General features: G+C 39.5%; 1 protein-coding gene across 1 annotated transcript in view; it reads left to right on the top strand.

The window, feature by feature from the left end:
• Positions 1 to 8885, top strand: part of hs6st3b (heparan sulfate 6-O-sulfotransferase 3b) — an 83916-nt gene extending 75031 nt beyond the window's left edge. Inside the window, exon 2 of the mRNA XM_080903264.1 lies at positions 7833 to 8885. Within this exon, the coding sequence (XP_080759390.1) occupies positions 7833 to 8601 (769 nt within the window). The 3' untranslated portion in view covers positions 8602 to 8885. The remainder of the gene's footprint in view (positions 1 to 7832) is intronic.
• The last annotated feature ends 5387 nt before the right edge of the window (positions 8886 to 14272 follow it).

Genomic DNA, 14272 nt, shown 5'->3' with positions numbered 1-14272 from the left:
GCCAGACTTTAGTTCAGGGCTGGACAAATGTTAAATAACCAATTTTGCTCTGCATACCCTTCTTTTTTGAAAATGATTGCTAGTGGGCACATGTATACTCAGCACTGCTATTGAGGGTCACCAAAATTAAGAGTATAAGGCATCAGGCAACAGATGTAGGCTATGGTGTACAAAAAAAAATGTTAATTTGCTGTATTGTCTACACATTTTTCAGTTCAGTTGGAGAATGTAATGAATTATTTACAACAACATAATAATAATTTTCCTCAAAATCACAAATTGTGTTGTCCCTATTTTTGTATGAAGGTCCTTAAGCTTAATTAACATGACTCCCTACTTAATTTAAACTAATCTCAGATTATCCTCTGCTGTGTGACGACAGGTATTTGCACAACAAGAAAGTGTTACAGGTACAACCTTTTGGGCTTTCAAAGTTCATCATGTTGAAATTCAGGGAATTTTTACTGTATTTGTTGTTGCAAGTTAGTCATCTGAAAACACTGTTTATGAAACAGCATCATAGAAAGGTATAACCATCTTCTGTAACACCTTTCATTTTCCTTCATTTTAAAAAAAAATCTTCTCAGCTTGATGTATGTTTTAGTTTTTTAGATATATCCATTTACCATGCTGAAATTGTTTTTTGAGACAGAATTAGACTAGCGCTGTGTTGCCATGACTGTCATCAGCTTTTATCAGTGTCATGATTTACCTGACTGATGAGTCTTCGGAAAATAGCTGCAAGACAAAGAGCGAGAAAGGTGAGTGATGGCTGTTTGTATGTGCTGCAAGCGGGTGGCAGCGAAGAGAGACAATGCACAGCATAACTAGAGACAAACACAACAGATACAGAGGGAGACTGACGAGTGAAATCAGCAGCGTGATTAATGTGACAACCTTTAAGAAAAGGTTATGGATCCGGGGGGAACACTAATGTCTGTAGGACATGGTGGAGAAGCAGAGTGGAGAAATGGCAGGAGTCAACTGAGGTGAAAAATTACAGGGATACTCATTCATGTGGAGTACTGTACTCTGTACTGTGTCTTCAGAAGTCCACTCCTAGAGATATTTATCTCAATGTATGGTATGTTCTCCCTTTTGAATGGCAGTGCTTTTTTATATTTTTATAATTATTATTACTTTTTATTCTGTAAGTATTATTGTTTTTATTTGATTTTTGATTTGGTTGTTGTTTGCTTTGTAACAGGTTTTTGTCTCAGAAACCAGCTCTTATTCCCAGTAATGGCTGCTTATTGCCGTCTTCCTTCCTAGAAACCCACGTTCGGGGTTCCAGCCCTTGTTTGCTCTAAAATGCATCTGGCACCACTTGCTAAGATCACCAAGCATGGCACAAACACAGAGGGGGCTAACTATAGGAACAAAGTGGATTTGAGATTAGTAGTGCTTCATGTTCTCTGCATCAAATTTGGTTGAGTTGCGGGTGAGAATCTTTAGAGCATAACTTCAGTGTCACTCACTAGTCACTCCTGATTGTTGTTCAGTCTCCTTTTTACCAGTTTTGATCATGTGGAAATTAAATTTTCAGCTTTTGACTGAGTTTTTCAAGTCACACACAACTGATAATAAGCAAACGGAGACTTATTTTATTTCAAAGTTCTCCCAAGTTTCTCTCATCTGCAGTGCCCAGAGGTTGTTCACTTTCACCTTGCAGTTCTGCAGCTGTTACTGACTAAATTTAGGATTTATTTTTTCTTTCCCCAGTAGAAATTACATACAATAGCCTGGGGCTTAAGTCAGGATCTGATTGGTTAATTAGTAACGAGTGGAAACAGCACTCGTGTATCATGGCTCAACACCTCACCCATTTGAATTGCTCAACAAACCAAAGATGTGAGGTTGATTTGAATATTGCTTATAATCACGTCCAGGTTGCGGCACAGAAGTGCGCAGGCCTCTCTCTGCTCTAACTTCAGCCGAACATTATGCGTTAATGTTCCCATCGCTCATAGCACGAAGTTGACCGAGAGCCCCTTAATGGCCCCCGTAGACGAGTGGCACGTAACTTCAACATCTGACTAACGAATGTGGCTGGGGCCCTTTGAGGCGTTTTATCCCCTCCACTCACCCTACCCACAATTCCTGGCTGCTGCTCTAAAATGTTGAGAGGCTCAAAATGACACAGGGGGGATGAGAAAGTAGTAAAGATGAATATGAACCTATAAATTAAAATGCTCTAGAATATAGAGTAATTAAAGAGACATTAAATGTGATACACTCGTTTATAATCTTTAAAGTCTTGCAGGGATCAGGCAGTGTAATGCTAATCATAAATACACCCCGGCTCATATGAGGCAAGGTATTAAATTAAGTGGTGAGTTTTAGCAGAGTTAAAATAGACGGACAACAACAAGCACTGAGATATTTTGAACAGACTCATAAGGAAGATGCTGCCAAATAGGAGAATGACATTTTGATTCTGCTGTTTTCATCCTCACTCTGTGACTGTAACAATCAGAGATTGATGTTACATGTCCTCCATAATCCGACTGACTCTCTTGACTGTGGCGGCTTCATGATGGGAAATATGTTCATATATTAGCAGTAAAAAGATGTAAAACAATGTTATTCTTGATGCTCCTGAACCACAGAGGAATAATGGAGAGAAATCAAGGCTGTTACTTTGTGAGAATAAATCAGAGAAGTCAAGAGACAGTAAGAGCCTTCACCCAATACAAAAGCACCGCTTCACCACCACCACCACCCCCTGTCACACAAGCACGGCGTCTACATCCCAACACCATTAGTCAGTCCCATTGTTGTACTGGGACCTGGTCCGTCTTTACTTATTTACTGCTCAGTGCGTTAGCCTTTGCTCTGAACCACTTTTTGCCCGGCTCACAGCAATATATTGTTTTGCTTTTCCCTATTGTCTAGCCCACCCTCAAGCACCTACAACAATATCCAACTCCCACACACGAATGTCTTGATAAGTGAATTCAGTTTGTCCACTTTCAAACAAGATGAGCTCAGTCTGAAAGTGAAATGTCCTTTTCAGCAGCCTGCAATCAGGGAGAAGCAGTGGGCTGGAATTGTGTCACTGAGGCTAATTACAGGCAATTAAAAGCCAGTTGTCTGTTCACTGTCAACGGCTGAGGCTGGAACTACCCGTTTCTTTATGTAGTATGGGTTTAGGAGGTTACATTTCTTTGACAATATTCATTGAACAGCACTTCAGGGGTCGGCAGCTTCAGTTGGTTGGTGGATCTGATGGTCACTGAACAACTGGATTGATTGCTATGAAATTCTCATACAAGTATTCAGGGTTCGTACAGCATGAAATCAGTCCCCTGATTTTTCTTGTACACTCTAAGAGGCTGTTTTTGTTTTTAGGAACATATCTCATGTCAGTTTTGGATGGATAGCCGCATAATCCAAACTAATTTCAACAATAATTTACCCGTCGCCATGCATTTTTAATAACCCGACTCTCTGACATATCCTGGAGTGCCATCTGATTCTGATCTATCTATAAAATGATGTTACCATGAGTGCTTGGTTTATTGTTTTTGTCTGTGAACTATTAAATTTGCTAAAATGAGTGTGGTCAAAACGGAGCGTTAAAATGTTAGAGTTGTGATTGTATTAAACATGCTCTCACTCTCTCTCCGAGTGTGCAGCATGAGTATACTGATATTTACTACGTATAAGCTGTTTCAAGCTTACAGAAAATTATTAGATTTTTGTGCACAGAGGAAATGTTTTCCAAAAGAATAAAAAATAAAATATATCGTTTATACTCCCGTGGAACTGTTATGTCACATTCCATAACAGTTTTTTGTAGCTTTCGAGCTCTTTGTTAGCACTTTCTTGACCTACCGTGAATGTCTTTAAACCGAACAAGGCTACATCTGCGTCTGTTACTTTGCTACAAGTTTTTTCTGGTTTATTTTCACATCCAAAAAAGGAACGATGCAACAAAAATGTCTTTATCTCTTTGTGGTGTAGCATGAATTTGTGGTTTAACCTCTTGAGACCCCGTGTCCTCTTATGGGAACATTCCATTTAGGTTTTTCTGTACTTTCTGCTTCATTCTGCTTAATAAAGCGTTTCATCGTAAGTTGTGTCCCAAATTCAACAAGTGGCACAAAAACAAACCAATGGAGGCCCAGTAGAGTGCAATCAGATAAAGAGTTTATTAAGAACACACGTGCGGGAAGAAGTACACAGCATCACATCTGCGGACTTCTGCCAAAAATACACAGAGAATGGTTTATATATCATCAGGGTTAAACGCCCCTTCTGGCGTTCTATAACATATTTTTGTATTTCTAAGAACATCATTTGCATCTTGTACAGACAATGAGACAATTTTGAGAGCTAAGGTCAGACACAGAAGTTCCTCTTTCTAACATCTTTTCCCAAATATGGCGATGATTTCAGGCCCTGGAGATACCCGTGGACATTTCTTCTTTTTGACCCATCTTCTGTCTTCTGTTGCTAAGCAAACTCAAGTGCCACAGGTTACAACAAGAAGCTGAATACATTCAGGCCTTCACTCAAGCCTGTTTCTAGATTATATGCACTATATGTGTTTTGTAAGCGTGTATATGCACTTTTAACCTTCTATAGATCCAAGTCACCTACACAATAGATTGTGAAGACATCGCGCTTCACAAAGCTTAAAACCTTCTTTAATAGACTGAGCATCAACACTGAATGAGCACAAACATGCAATGTGTATAAAATGGTCTTAGCTGTACCTGTAATAAAAGGTTAATGTAAAGTCAGCAGGTTTTAATAAACATCTTAATGCAGTATCAATACTATAGATTATATCATTAATGATGCAGAATATATCGTAGACATAAAATAATTTCTTTAATTCCACAGTTGCAATGGTGACAAAAAAAAAAGCACAAAAACTTGCTGTCAACCTAAGAAGTGATGCCTTTTTAAAATTACTTTCGGTTCAGAGATGATCTTTCATTTTTATAATAATCAGGTCTAGCTAATCCCAGATAGCTTGGAGAAATTAAAAATGCATCCCAAACAAGATCTCAGGAGGTTGCAATTCTTCCTCTAAAACTAAAGGCCTTTTTTATGATTTTTAAAATGCAGAATGTTTTCTGTTATCGTTTCCTGTATTTACTAATACAGTACTATCACATCACCATGACATTGCCTTTGATGGGGCCTGTTTGTCTTTTTGTCCGTGTGTACTAAACAGCAGACTCCATAGCTCTATCGTGCTAAGTCTAAAACTCTGCACTGAACCTTTCTGCTTCTTTTTTGTATTTTTTTGTATTTTTTTGTGTTTTTTTCCTGGCTTTGTTGTGCACAGGAAGAACATTGCATTATATTTTGATGTGTCCCTATAACACCACCACTGAAGTACATCAGCACACTACTCTAAGCACCACAATTTTTTTAGTATTCTTTCTGAGTTCTTCGAATATATTTTTTTTATTTGTTATTTGATTCACTTTGAATGCCCAAGAACCTGCTTAGAATAAATATGTATGGATTACAGATACAGAGTGTGTGTTGTTCTCTCAAAAAATGCTCAAAATAGCTCTTTAATCAATTATTGAGAACATGAAGCTTATGATTAAAAAAAAACTTTAAATGAATAACAAATACCTTTTTATAGCCATTGAATCAAATTACTGCAAGACATTTTTTCTGTTGTGTCTGTCAGATATAGTTTCATTCACGTGCTATCAAGCTTCTTCCATGTCCATTATATACGTCTGTATAAATTACGCTGGACTTTAATATTCCTGTCAGCACCTGCGTCTTACTCAGTTCCACTCCCTACTTTAGTTTCCATTTTTATCCATACTTTTAAATTCCTCTTTCATCTCTGTTTAATGGCCCCAGTTTAATTTGTGCTCCACTGAAGTCATGCTGCTGCTGCTGCTGCTGCTGCTGCTCCTTTAGAGATGAGCATTCTGGGGCAGAATGAGCCGCAATATGCCTCCTATCCATTATTGATCCATGATTAACTAGAGTTCAGCGGGGTTCGGGATTTCAGCACGCTAAAATAGGCTGGGAAATCTTGGCAAGTGGATGCCAAGATTTGGCGCCACTTTGCCATACAAGACAAGCTGCACTTTTCCTACAACAGCCTTACAGTGTGTTTTTTTTCTGGTTTTTGTGAGAAGTAACTGTGAGGGTGGTACTGGTGTTACCACAGGTCAGAAGTAAAAGAATCCTGTCAGCGTACCCCCCTCCCCCCTCGACAGCCATCTGTATCACTCAGGGAAAGCCTCCTCGAGACAGCTCTGCACACCCACTGATCCTGATGTATTTTGACATTGATGGTGCACACAACTGACCTTTGGGCTGTCGAGTGCACTCAAACAACACTTGCTGCATGTGTTTATGTCCCTAGTCTAATGAGGATGTATCTGCAGCCAGCCTACTCCTGGGTAACATTTCAGGAGTGGTGTTCCTTTGGCACTGTTAAGATGAATCTTCATCGCATAAACTCACTTGCATGTTCTTCATTTTGAATTTATGCCATTCTTACATGTGATCAACTTCATATTCTCTCTGTCTTAAAATGTTTTTAATTAAAATGGAATTAATAAAATGTTAATATGGGGGTGAAATGCCAGCTGCATGCTTGGAAGTGCCTCCGGTTTACCAAAAATTAAAGTATACCAAGTGTATTGTGTGCAGATAGTACTTCACAACCCCTTATTCTTTTCCCGTACTCAATCCTACCAGACGAATAAGCAAAGAGAACTCTTTGTGTAACTTTTTTTCCCCACTCGTGGGTAAGACTGTGCAGATATTTGCTCTTCTGAAAGCACTGAGGCAGCATTGAGAGCTGCTTTGGTCTCAGAGTGAAATCTCAGAAGTCGCACGCCACTTTACCTGCCCGGAGTGCTCTCAGGGGGGCGGCAGCGTCATTAAATATGCATGAATCTCACGGGAAATCATCTTAGGAAAGCTTTACCTAGCCAACACCTGTCTGATCTTTGTTTTTCATCTGAATGGGCTTTGACGCAGCTCCAGTACAGCATTTGCTTGTAGAGGTCAGACTGGTACGAAGGGCAGTCGTAGCATGAGTTGAGTAGGTTGTCACTGTGAAGCGAAAACGAAAATCTTCTACTTCTATATAATTTGTGCGCTCGCCCTGTGACAGCTGGGATAGGTCGCTGCTTTTTATGTTATTAGTATAGAGACTGATTGTCAACCACAGAGCTTTGTCACTCACTCTTTTTTTTCATATACACCTTTGTCGACACTGCAACAGTCTTATGCATTGAAGTCGTGATTGGTTCTTTGTTTTCCATATTGAGTGAAAATGACATTTTCACTGGCATTTTCACTTGGGTTGTGTGTGGGGGTGTTTACCATTTGTTCATCAGCAAAAAAAAAGAAAAAAGAAAATCAGATGTGTTCTCTTCTATAAGCCCTGCTGTTGATAACAACAGGATACTCATTTAAATGTGCTACAGATTTCAAACGCGACAGCTGAAACCTCATTATTTTTGCAAAAATGACATGTTTAGGATTTAGCTGGGTCAGTTTTACCCACTTTCTCCATGACTATGGGTTACTCTGTGTCTTGAATCCCAATTATTCTCTGTGTTGGCAGGTGGAAGAAATCTGTGGAATGGAAACAGCCCTATTTCAGTTTTGTAAATTCATTGCTCCGGTGCAAGGGTTCAATTTTCAAGGGCAATATATAGAAACCAACTGTAACAACCTCATTAGTGAGAGTTTCAGTTTTCCAATTAGCATTCAACCTTGAAGTTTTATGCTCAGACAAAAGTCACCATCTGTCAGCACAATGCAGGGCGACCCTCTGTGATAGTGATGCGCTCACAGCTCTCTAACTGTGTTTGTTTTGGCTGCAGGAACTTCTACTACATCACCATGCTGCGCGACCCAGTCTCCCGCTACCTGAGCGAGTGGAAACATGTCCAGAGAGGAGCCACATGGAAGACCGCCCTCCATATGTGTGATGGACGTTCACCCACCCAGGACGAGCTGCCCACCTGCTACAGTGGGGATGACTGGTCCGGCGTCACCCTGACAGAGTTCATGAACTGCCCGTCGAACTTGGCGAACAACCGTCAGGTCCGCATGCTGGCTGACCTGAGCCTGGTGGGCTGCTACAACCTGTCCTCCATGAACGAAAGCCAGCGCAACCACATCCTTTTAAGCAGCGCCATGAGCAACTTGAAGAACATGGCTTTCTACGGCCTGACCGAGTTTCAGCGTAAGACCCAGTACCTGTTTGAGCGGACGTTCAGCCTGCGCTTCATCTCTGCCTTCACGCAGATTAACAGCACGCGAGCTGCCAACGTGGACCTGAGCGAGACTGTGCGCAAACGCATCGAGGACCTCAACTACTTGGACATGCAGCTGTACGAATATGCAAAGGACCTGTTCCTCCAGCGTTTCCAGTTCACCCGCCAGAGGGAGCACCAGGAAGTGCGCTTGAAGAGGCGCGAGGAGAAGCGCTGGCTGCGGGAGCAGAGAGACCAGGTCAGGCCTTGGCCGCCCAAACACAGAGGCGGTGGCAACAGAGGCGGGAGAGTGGGAGGAGGTTTTGAGAAGGAAACTGAGAGTGACTTCCCAGCCACCACCGAGGACTACACGAGCCAAGTAGCCCGCTGGTGAGGCGCTGGTCCAATAAAGAGAGAGGAGCAAGAGAGAGCGGTGGATGGAGATTCGCAGTGGACTAGTTAAAAGAAACGTTGGACTCTCTCTTGTGCATCTTATGTCTCTCTTTGTGTCTCACCATTAACCTGTCTGCTGAATCTATCTGTTTTGTCAGCTTCAGTGTGATCCGAGTGCTCCGCTATTTCTTTAAGAAAACTGCCAAGTTTGAGCCTTGCAGCAGCTCTGTCTTGGAGTACCTTTGGTGTCTTAATCTTTAAATGCTGTTTATTTTTGTCAATTAATTATCGCCCCGGTTCTTTATAAACTGTTGAATGAGATGATAAATTGGTGTGAAAGAAAAGAAGAAGAAGAAAAAAAACGCTGCTAGAGACATTGCATTGAATTCTTTTTATTTATTTATTTATTTAGTTTATTTTGGCATTCAACATTGATGAATGTCACCGAAGTCAGCATCTACTGTATGTTGCAACTGTTAGAAAATATGACATATGAAAGTTGTGTTAGGGGAACTGGTGGTTGCATGTCACACATCCACTTTGTACTTACAACTGGGGAGAGCGATTTCCAAAAGACACACAGAGTCAAAGTGAATAGTGAAAACACTGAATCTGTTTTCCTTTAACTTAAAGTCAGGGAAACCTTCACTTCACATATTGTATGCATGCAGTACCCATCCTTTAAACCAAATTATAAAAAGGTCTGTCGCTATTGCTTTGTTTGCTGTGCAATATATATTTTATTTTCTCAAGCGCAATACCTTGCAGACTTTAACCCCCCAGCTCCAAAGACAACACAAAGGCAGTCACACAGCAGTTAGATGGCATCCAGCTGAACAAAATAACTTCAGTCATTTCCTGTACTGTTGGTAGAACATTGTATCTGTGGTGGGGGAGGAGAAAAAAGGCATATTTTCTGAGTAATTCCTTTTTGAAGTAGTCAGTTGCAGAAATAAAAAGTTGGTAAATAGTACAGGTGATGAAATGTGTCAGTGTGGCTGGTATGCGGCTTGACTGTGAATGAGTTGATCAGCATTCAGTTCCCATGCTCCTCCCCGTCACACTGGCTGCTTTTACATATTTGTAGAGCTGACGGCAACTGCACTGTGGGCAGTGAGAGCGCTCTAACTCCAGCAGAGTGCCAGGATACAAAGACAAGCCTCAAAGCAGATAGTTGGAGAAAAAAAAAAGTTATTTCCTCTCCCTGATAGTTTCCAGTCCCTTGAATCCATCATGTTTTTATCTGGTTAAATAGGCTTCAGTGTGATGCTTTTTATGTTCCTTATCTCTCATTCAGTCACAACCTGTGCTTATCAAATTAAATGTTCACTAAATGTCAGCACTGGAGTCACACGGCCGCTGCTATTTTAACACTGATTTCTCGTGTTTATTCTCTAAATGCAGTTGCTTCAAAACACCTCGTGCGGTACATTTTTGTTTGATTTTGTCATGTTTGAATGATTCATCCAGCCGGTGCAGCAAATGTGTTAAATGCATACTGGTGTAGTGTTTAGAGGTGAATGGGTACACCTGCCTATATGGATATACTTCAGTTTGGCGAGTGTGTGGATGGATGGGGAAGACGAAAGATGAGGTGTATAACACATTAATAACAGTCAAGTGTTTCAAGTGTACCTAACCATGTTACAGCTCCAAACACTGAACAGCTATTTGCATCATTTAGATTTCATATAGCCATGCCATTTGTGGTGTATCAGAGGAACATTGATTAAGTGTCTGATTAATGATAATGGGGATTGCAGGACATTTTCACCCAAACAAACATTAAGGTTTTAAGTTTATTGTTTCTTTAAGTATCATAACATCTTATTTAATAAAGTACAAGTAAGGCTTTTTTTTTTTTACTGTACTTACTATTTGAATGGGTGCTTTTCATCACTGGATTATATTGACAATACCCTGGCACTCTAGCCCTGATTAAAATTATGTCTCTTGAAAAACCGCCAAAACCGATTCAGCTTAAAGGCTTTTTGAGGGAGAAAAAATACTGATCACACCCGTGGTCCAGTAAGCATCCCGTCACTCAAAACTGTGATATACATGAGACTGTCCACTCACTACAATGCTGTACTACTGTATAGTATGTACTGTATGTCTTGCATGCTGCACTGTGACATTTTCTGTACAACCATAATGACAACAAAGTTGATTTGCCTGTGATGAAACTGCTAATGCTGCATATCAACTGCATTGTTACACCCAGCTGGCGACCTGTCCTTTGCTGCGGGATTGGTGCAGCAGGTGACCAGGTGTCTCACGTTCTGTAGGTGTGCAGATTGTTCTTCATTCCCTGCCGCCACGCATCCCACACATTTAGACAATGTCCCAAATTTAGACTCGATTTAATTTGGAAATTGAACACATCTCAGATAAAGCAGCTCAAAACGACATGATAATGATGTCTTAAAGGACTACTAGACAGAACAATAGCAAGAGCCCAGGAGTCTACAATCACATGAGATCAAAAACAAAGCAAAAGCTAACTTTTGTACATTTGTCATTTGCATGATTATTGCATTAGTAACATATCCCACAAATCCCACAAATTTAATTTGCCATTCATTGGCTCAAAGAGGATGTATTATTATGTTGTTTAAAAATGGGGATTTTTTTGAGTTTGTTTGGAAAAATATAATCAGACACATTAAAGTGGAAAAAAAAAGTTGCATAAACCTAACCATAAAAAAATGTCGGCCTATCAAAATCCCACAAATAACAGCACAACAGCACAGTCTGATGTCAGGAAGGGAAATAAAGTTATGAGATAAAAAATCTCTGCAGAAATTGAGTTTTCAAAGGAGTTTTTATCTAAAACACTGTTGACATGAGGATGAAGGGCCAAACACACAGAAAAGACTACATTTACCAAAATGCCTGTTTATGTGTGGACAGCTTTAGTATTCTGAGTTGTGGTTATAAAAGCAATTGTGTGTAATACAATACATATTTCCTGTTGTACCATTTATTGTTGTGTGCAATCAGCACCATAATGCATAAGGTTGTAATCTAGGTAAGCTAGTGAACTAATGTGGCATGTTAGCCAACTAGCATCTACAACATGATGGGATTCTTACAGTTTTTCTACCTGCTACCAAAAAATTATAAAGCATCTAATATGAAAACAGTATCTATGGGATGGAAACAGCCATCCTGTTATCACTGACTGGTTAGGTCCTGAAGCTGTGAGCTTTTTGAATGCAGCTGTCTTGGATGAGCTGATACGTTAGCAACCTGCTTTATCATCTATTTGACACATTTTGGGACAATAATTTTCAAAAATGAACACGATTGTGTATTTAATAAAACTTGAAACTTGCAAATGAAACCAAGTATGTCTGGGAAAGTGTGTACTGAGGTCTTAGCTTAAGAGAGCAATAAAGTTGCTTTCCTAAAGACTTCCAAACCAGAACAGTCGCCAGCTGCTGGCTAGGATTTTTACTTGCAACATATTGTTTTCTTTCACAGGAAGTATTCAAGACTTCTCCTGAGATTATTTAAATGAATGGGGAGAGAGCCATTATTTTAATTTCAGTGGTCACTTGGTCATAAATAGATAGGATTTTTTTTTTTTTAAATGCTTTAAAACGTTGGTGATTGTCCAAGAGCTTCAAAGTGTTTCTCTTTTCCGGCATTTTTTATGTGAGCACACACTTACACGGCATTATTGCTTAATTAACAGCTCATTGCAGAGCGCCAGTCATGCTGACGTGATCAACGTCTCTGTGTCATGTCACTCTCTTATGATGTCTCTGGCTGTATTCCACGTAGCCGATTGGGCTCCTGTCCCTGTGATTTTAATGTGGTAACACCTGTGCTTTTATGACAACTAAAAGTGTGTGCTGTGCAAAAGCCTATTGTACTATATTATCTTACAGAGTTTAAATGCATTTTTAAGCACTTGGGGTATGCATTTCTACTGCTATCTAACCATAAGCTGATTTCTTTTATCGTCATCAGCTGCCAAAAGGATGTCTGTGTCTTTATATTACAGCCTCTAATTAACAGTATAGTAATTTTATTGCACAATTTGGACAGAGGTAATTGCAGTAGAAGAAAACACGGCACTGGGGAAATGTATAAAGCGTTACCATTTCTGCACTGCAGTGCTGCACTGCTGTGTGAAAGCAGAATTACAGTGTTCCCCTCATGACAGATGGCATGAGCAGAAACGCCACATAGCTACTAATGAAACACTTGTACAGACTCGGGTTTTGTATAACGTGGGTGTGCATGTGTGTTGGTATATTGGAGGAACGGGAACAGGGGGCATAGTTGTGTGGATCTGTTGTTATTTTGTTTAAAAATAAGTCATTACCTAGAAATGGTGAGTATCTGTTTTTTCAAAAAATGAGATCTCATCAGTTTATGGATCCAGTTTTTTGTTTTCTAGTTGCAAGGTGCACTTTCTTCATCGCGCTCTTATCTACGGCACCCCTTCATCTCTTTCTGGCCACAGAAAAATATATGTTTACTTGTTGAAAATGATTAAAACAAGAGTACGCCGGTGAAATTTAAGCTCCTAATCGCTGTGATTTCTGAAGATCTGCATCACCAAATGACATTCTAAAAAGACTTTCCACCAATTAGAGAGGTGTAAATAAAGTGATGAAAAAAAGCATGAATTTTCACTCTAAATTAAAACCACTAGTCCCAGGAATGTCTGACATGCCATGTTGTTAAAGGAGGATTTCAGTGAACTTGTCCATGAAAGAGTGTCTGTCTTAGAAGCTGATTAATCTGTTTTTTTTAATGGTTTTATGTGTCGCTGGAGAGAGCACTCTTAGTGTAAGACTTTCTATGTACATATTAAAAGTCTTGTGATGAAAAAAACAATCTAAAGGCTGTTTGGCGTGTTATATTTAATCAGCCATTTTCTTGTCAGACCTTAAAAATATGAGCAAGTCCTGCTTAACACATCTGAAATAAATGCATTGAATGGCCATGAGATTATGATGTGTGCTGTTTTATCAAGCTAGGATTCGTTAACAGCTATTTATATTTTTCTTTTTATTAATTTATGCACTTGTCCACTATATATATATATAGGACAAGGAATTTTTTGGAATTTTTACCATCAAGCATTTAATTTTCTAGAAAAAAAGTAATGATAAAAAATATTTTCTGAAGCTTGTTTTCAAAAATTCACAAACCATCCCATGCAGAATTTACACAAGTCAGTTTCAACCACTACACCTCCGTTGTGTTATCGCAGCTTAATGCATGAGTCAAGCAATTAACAGACAAATCACTGTCGTCTTACAGTATGTTGACAGAATAAATTGCAAGACTGCTTGCAACAAATTCTCGTGCGTCTTGCAAAACGTCAAAGTCACGTTGCACATGACGTATGTTTAGAATTAAAAAATACATAATTACAGATTTTATACTCAAGTGAATGTTTTCATTTGTACTGATGAGGAAGTAATATGTCAAAGTATGTACACGGCTTTCATAACACCTAATTAACGGTGGTGTTTTTATTATGATACTGTCGCAACTTTTAATTTTAACAGAAAAATCCTCTTGTAGATGTTTATTTCGTTAAAGCCAGTTGATATCAAGTGAAAACCGCAGATAATAGCAGACATTATGGATTTTCTCTAATGTATGAATATGAAAGTAGAGTATTTTTTTAAAGATGGTAAATGGCC

Source organism: Rhamphochromis sp. 'chilingali' (genome assembly GCF_963969265.1).
Source record: "Rhamphochromis sp. 'chilingali' genome assembly, chromosome: 14".
In the NCBI taxonomy this organism is placed as follows: Eukaryota; Metazoa; Chordata; class Actinopteri; order Cichliformes; family Cichlidae; genus Rhamphochromis; species Rhamphochromis sp. 'chilingali'.
The sequence above is the reverse complement of the archived record's forward strand: the minus strand, read 5'-3'. Positions and strand labels throughout refer to the sequence as shown.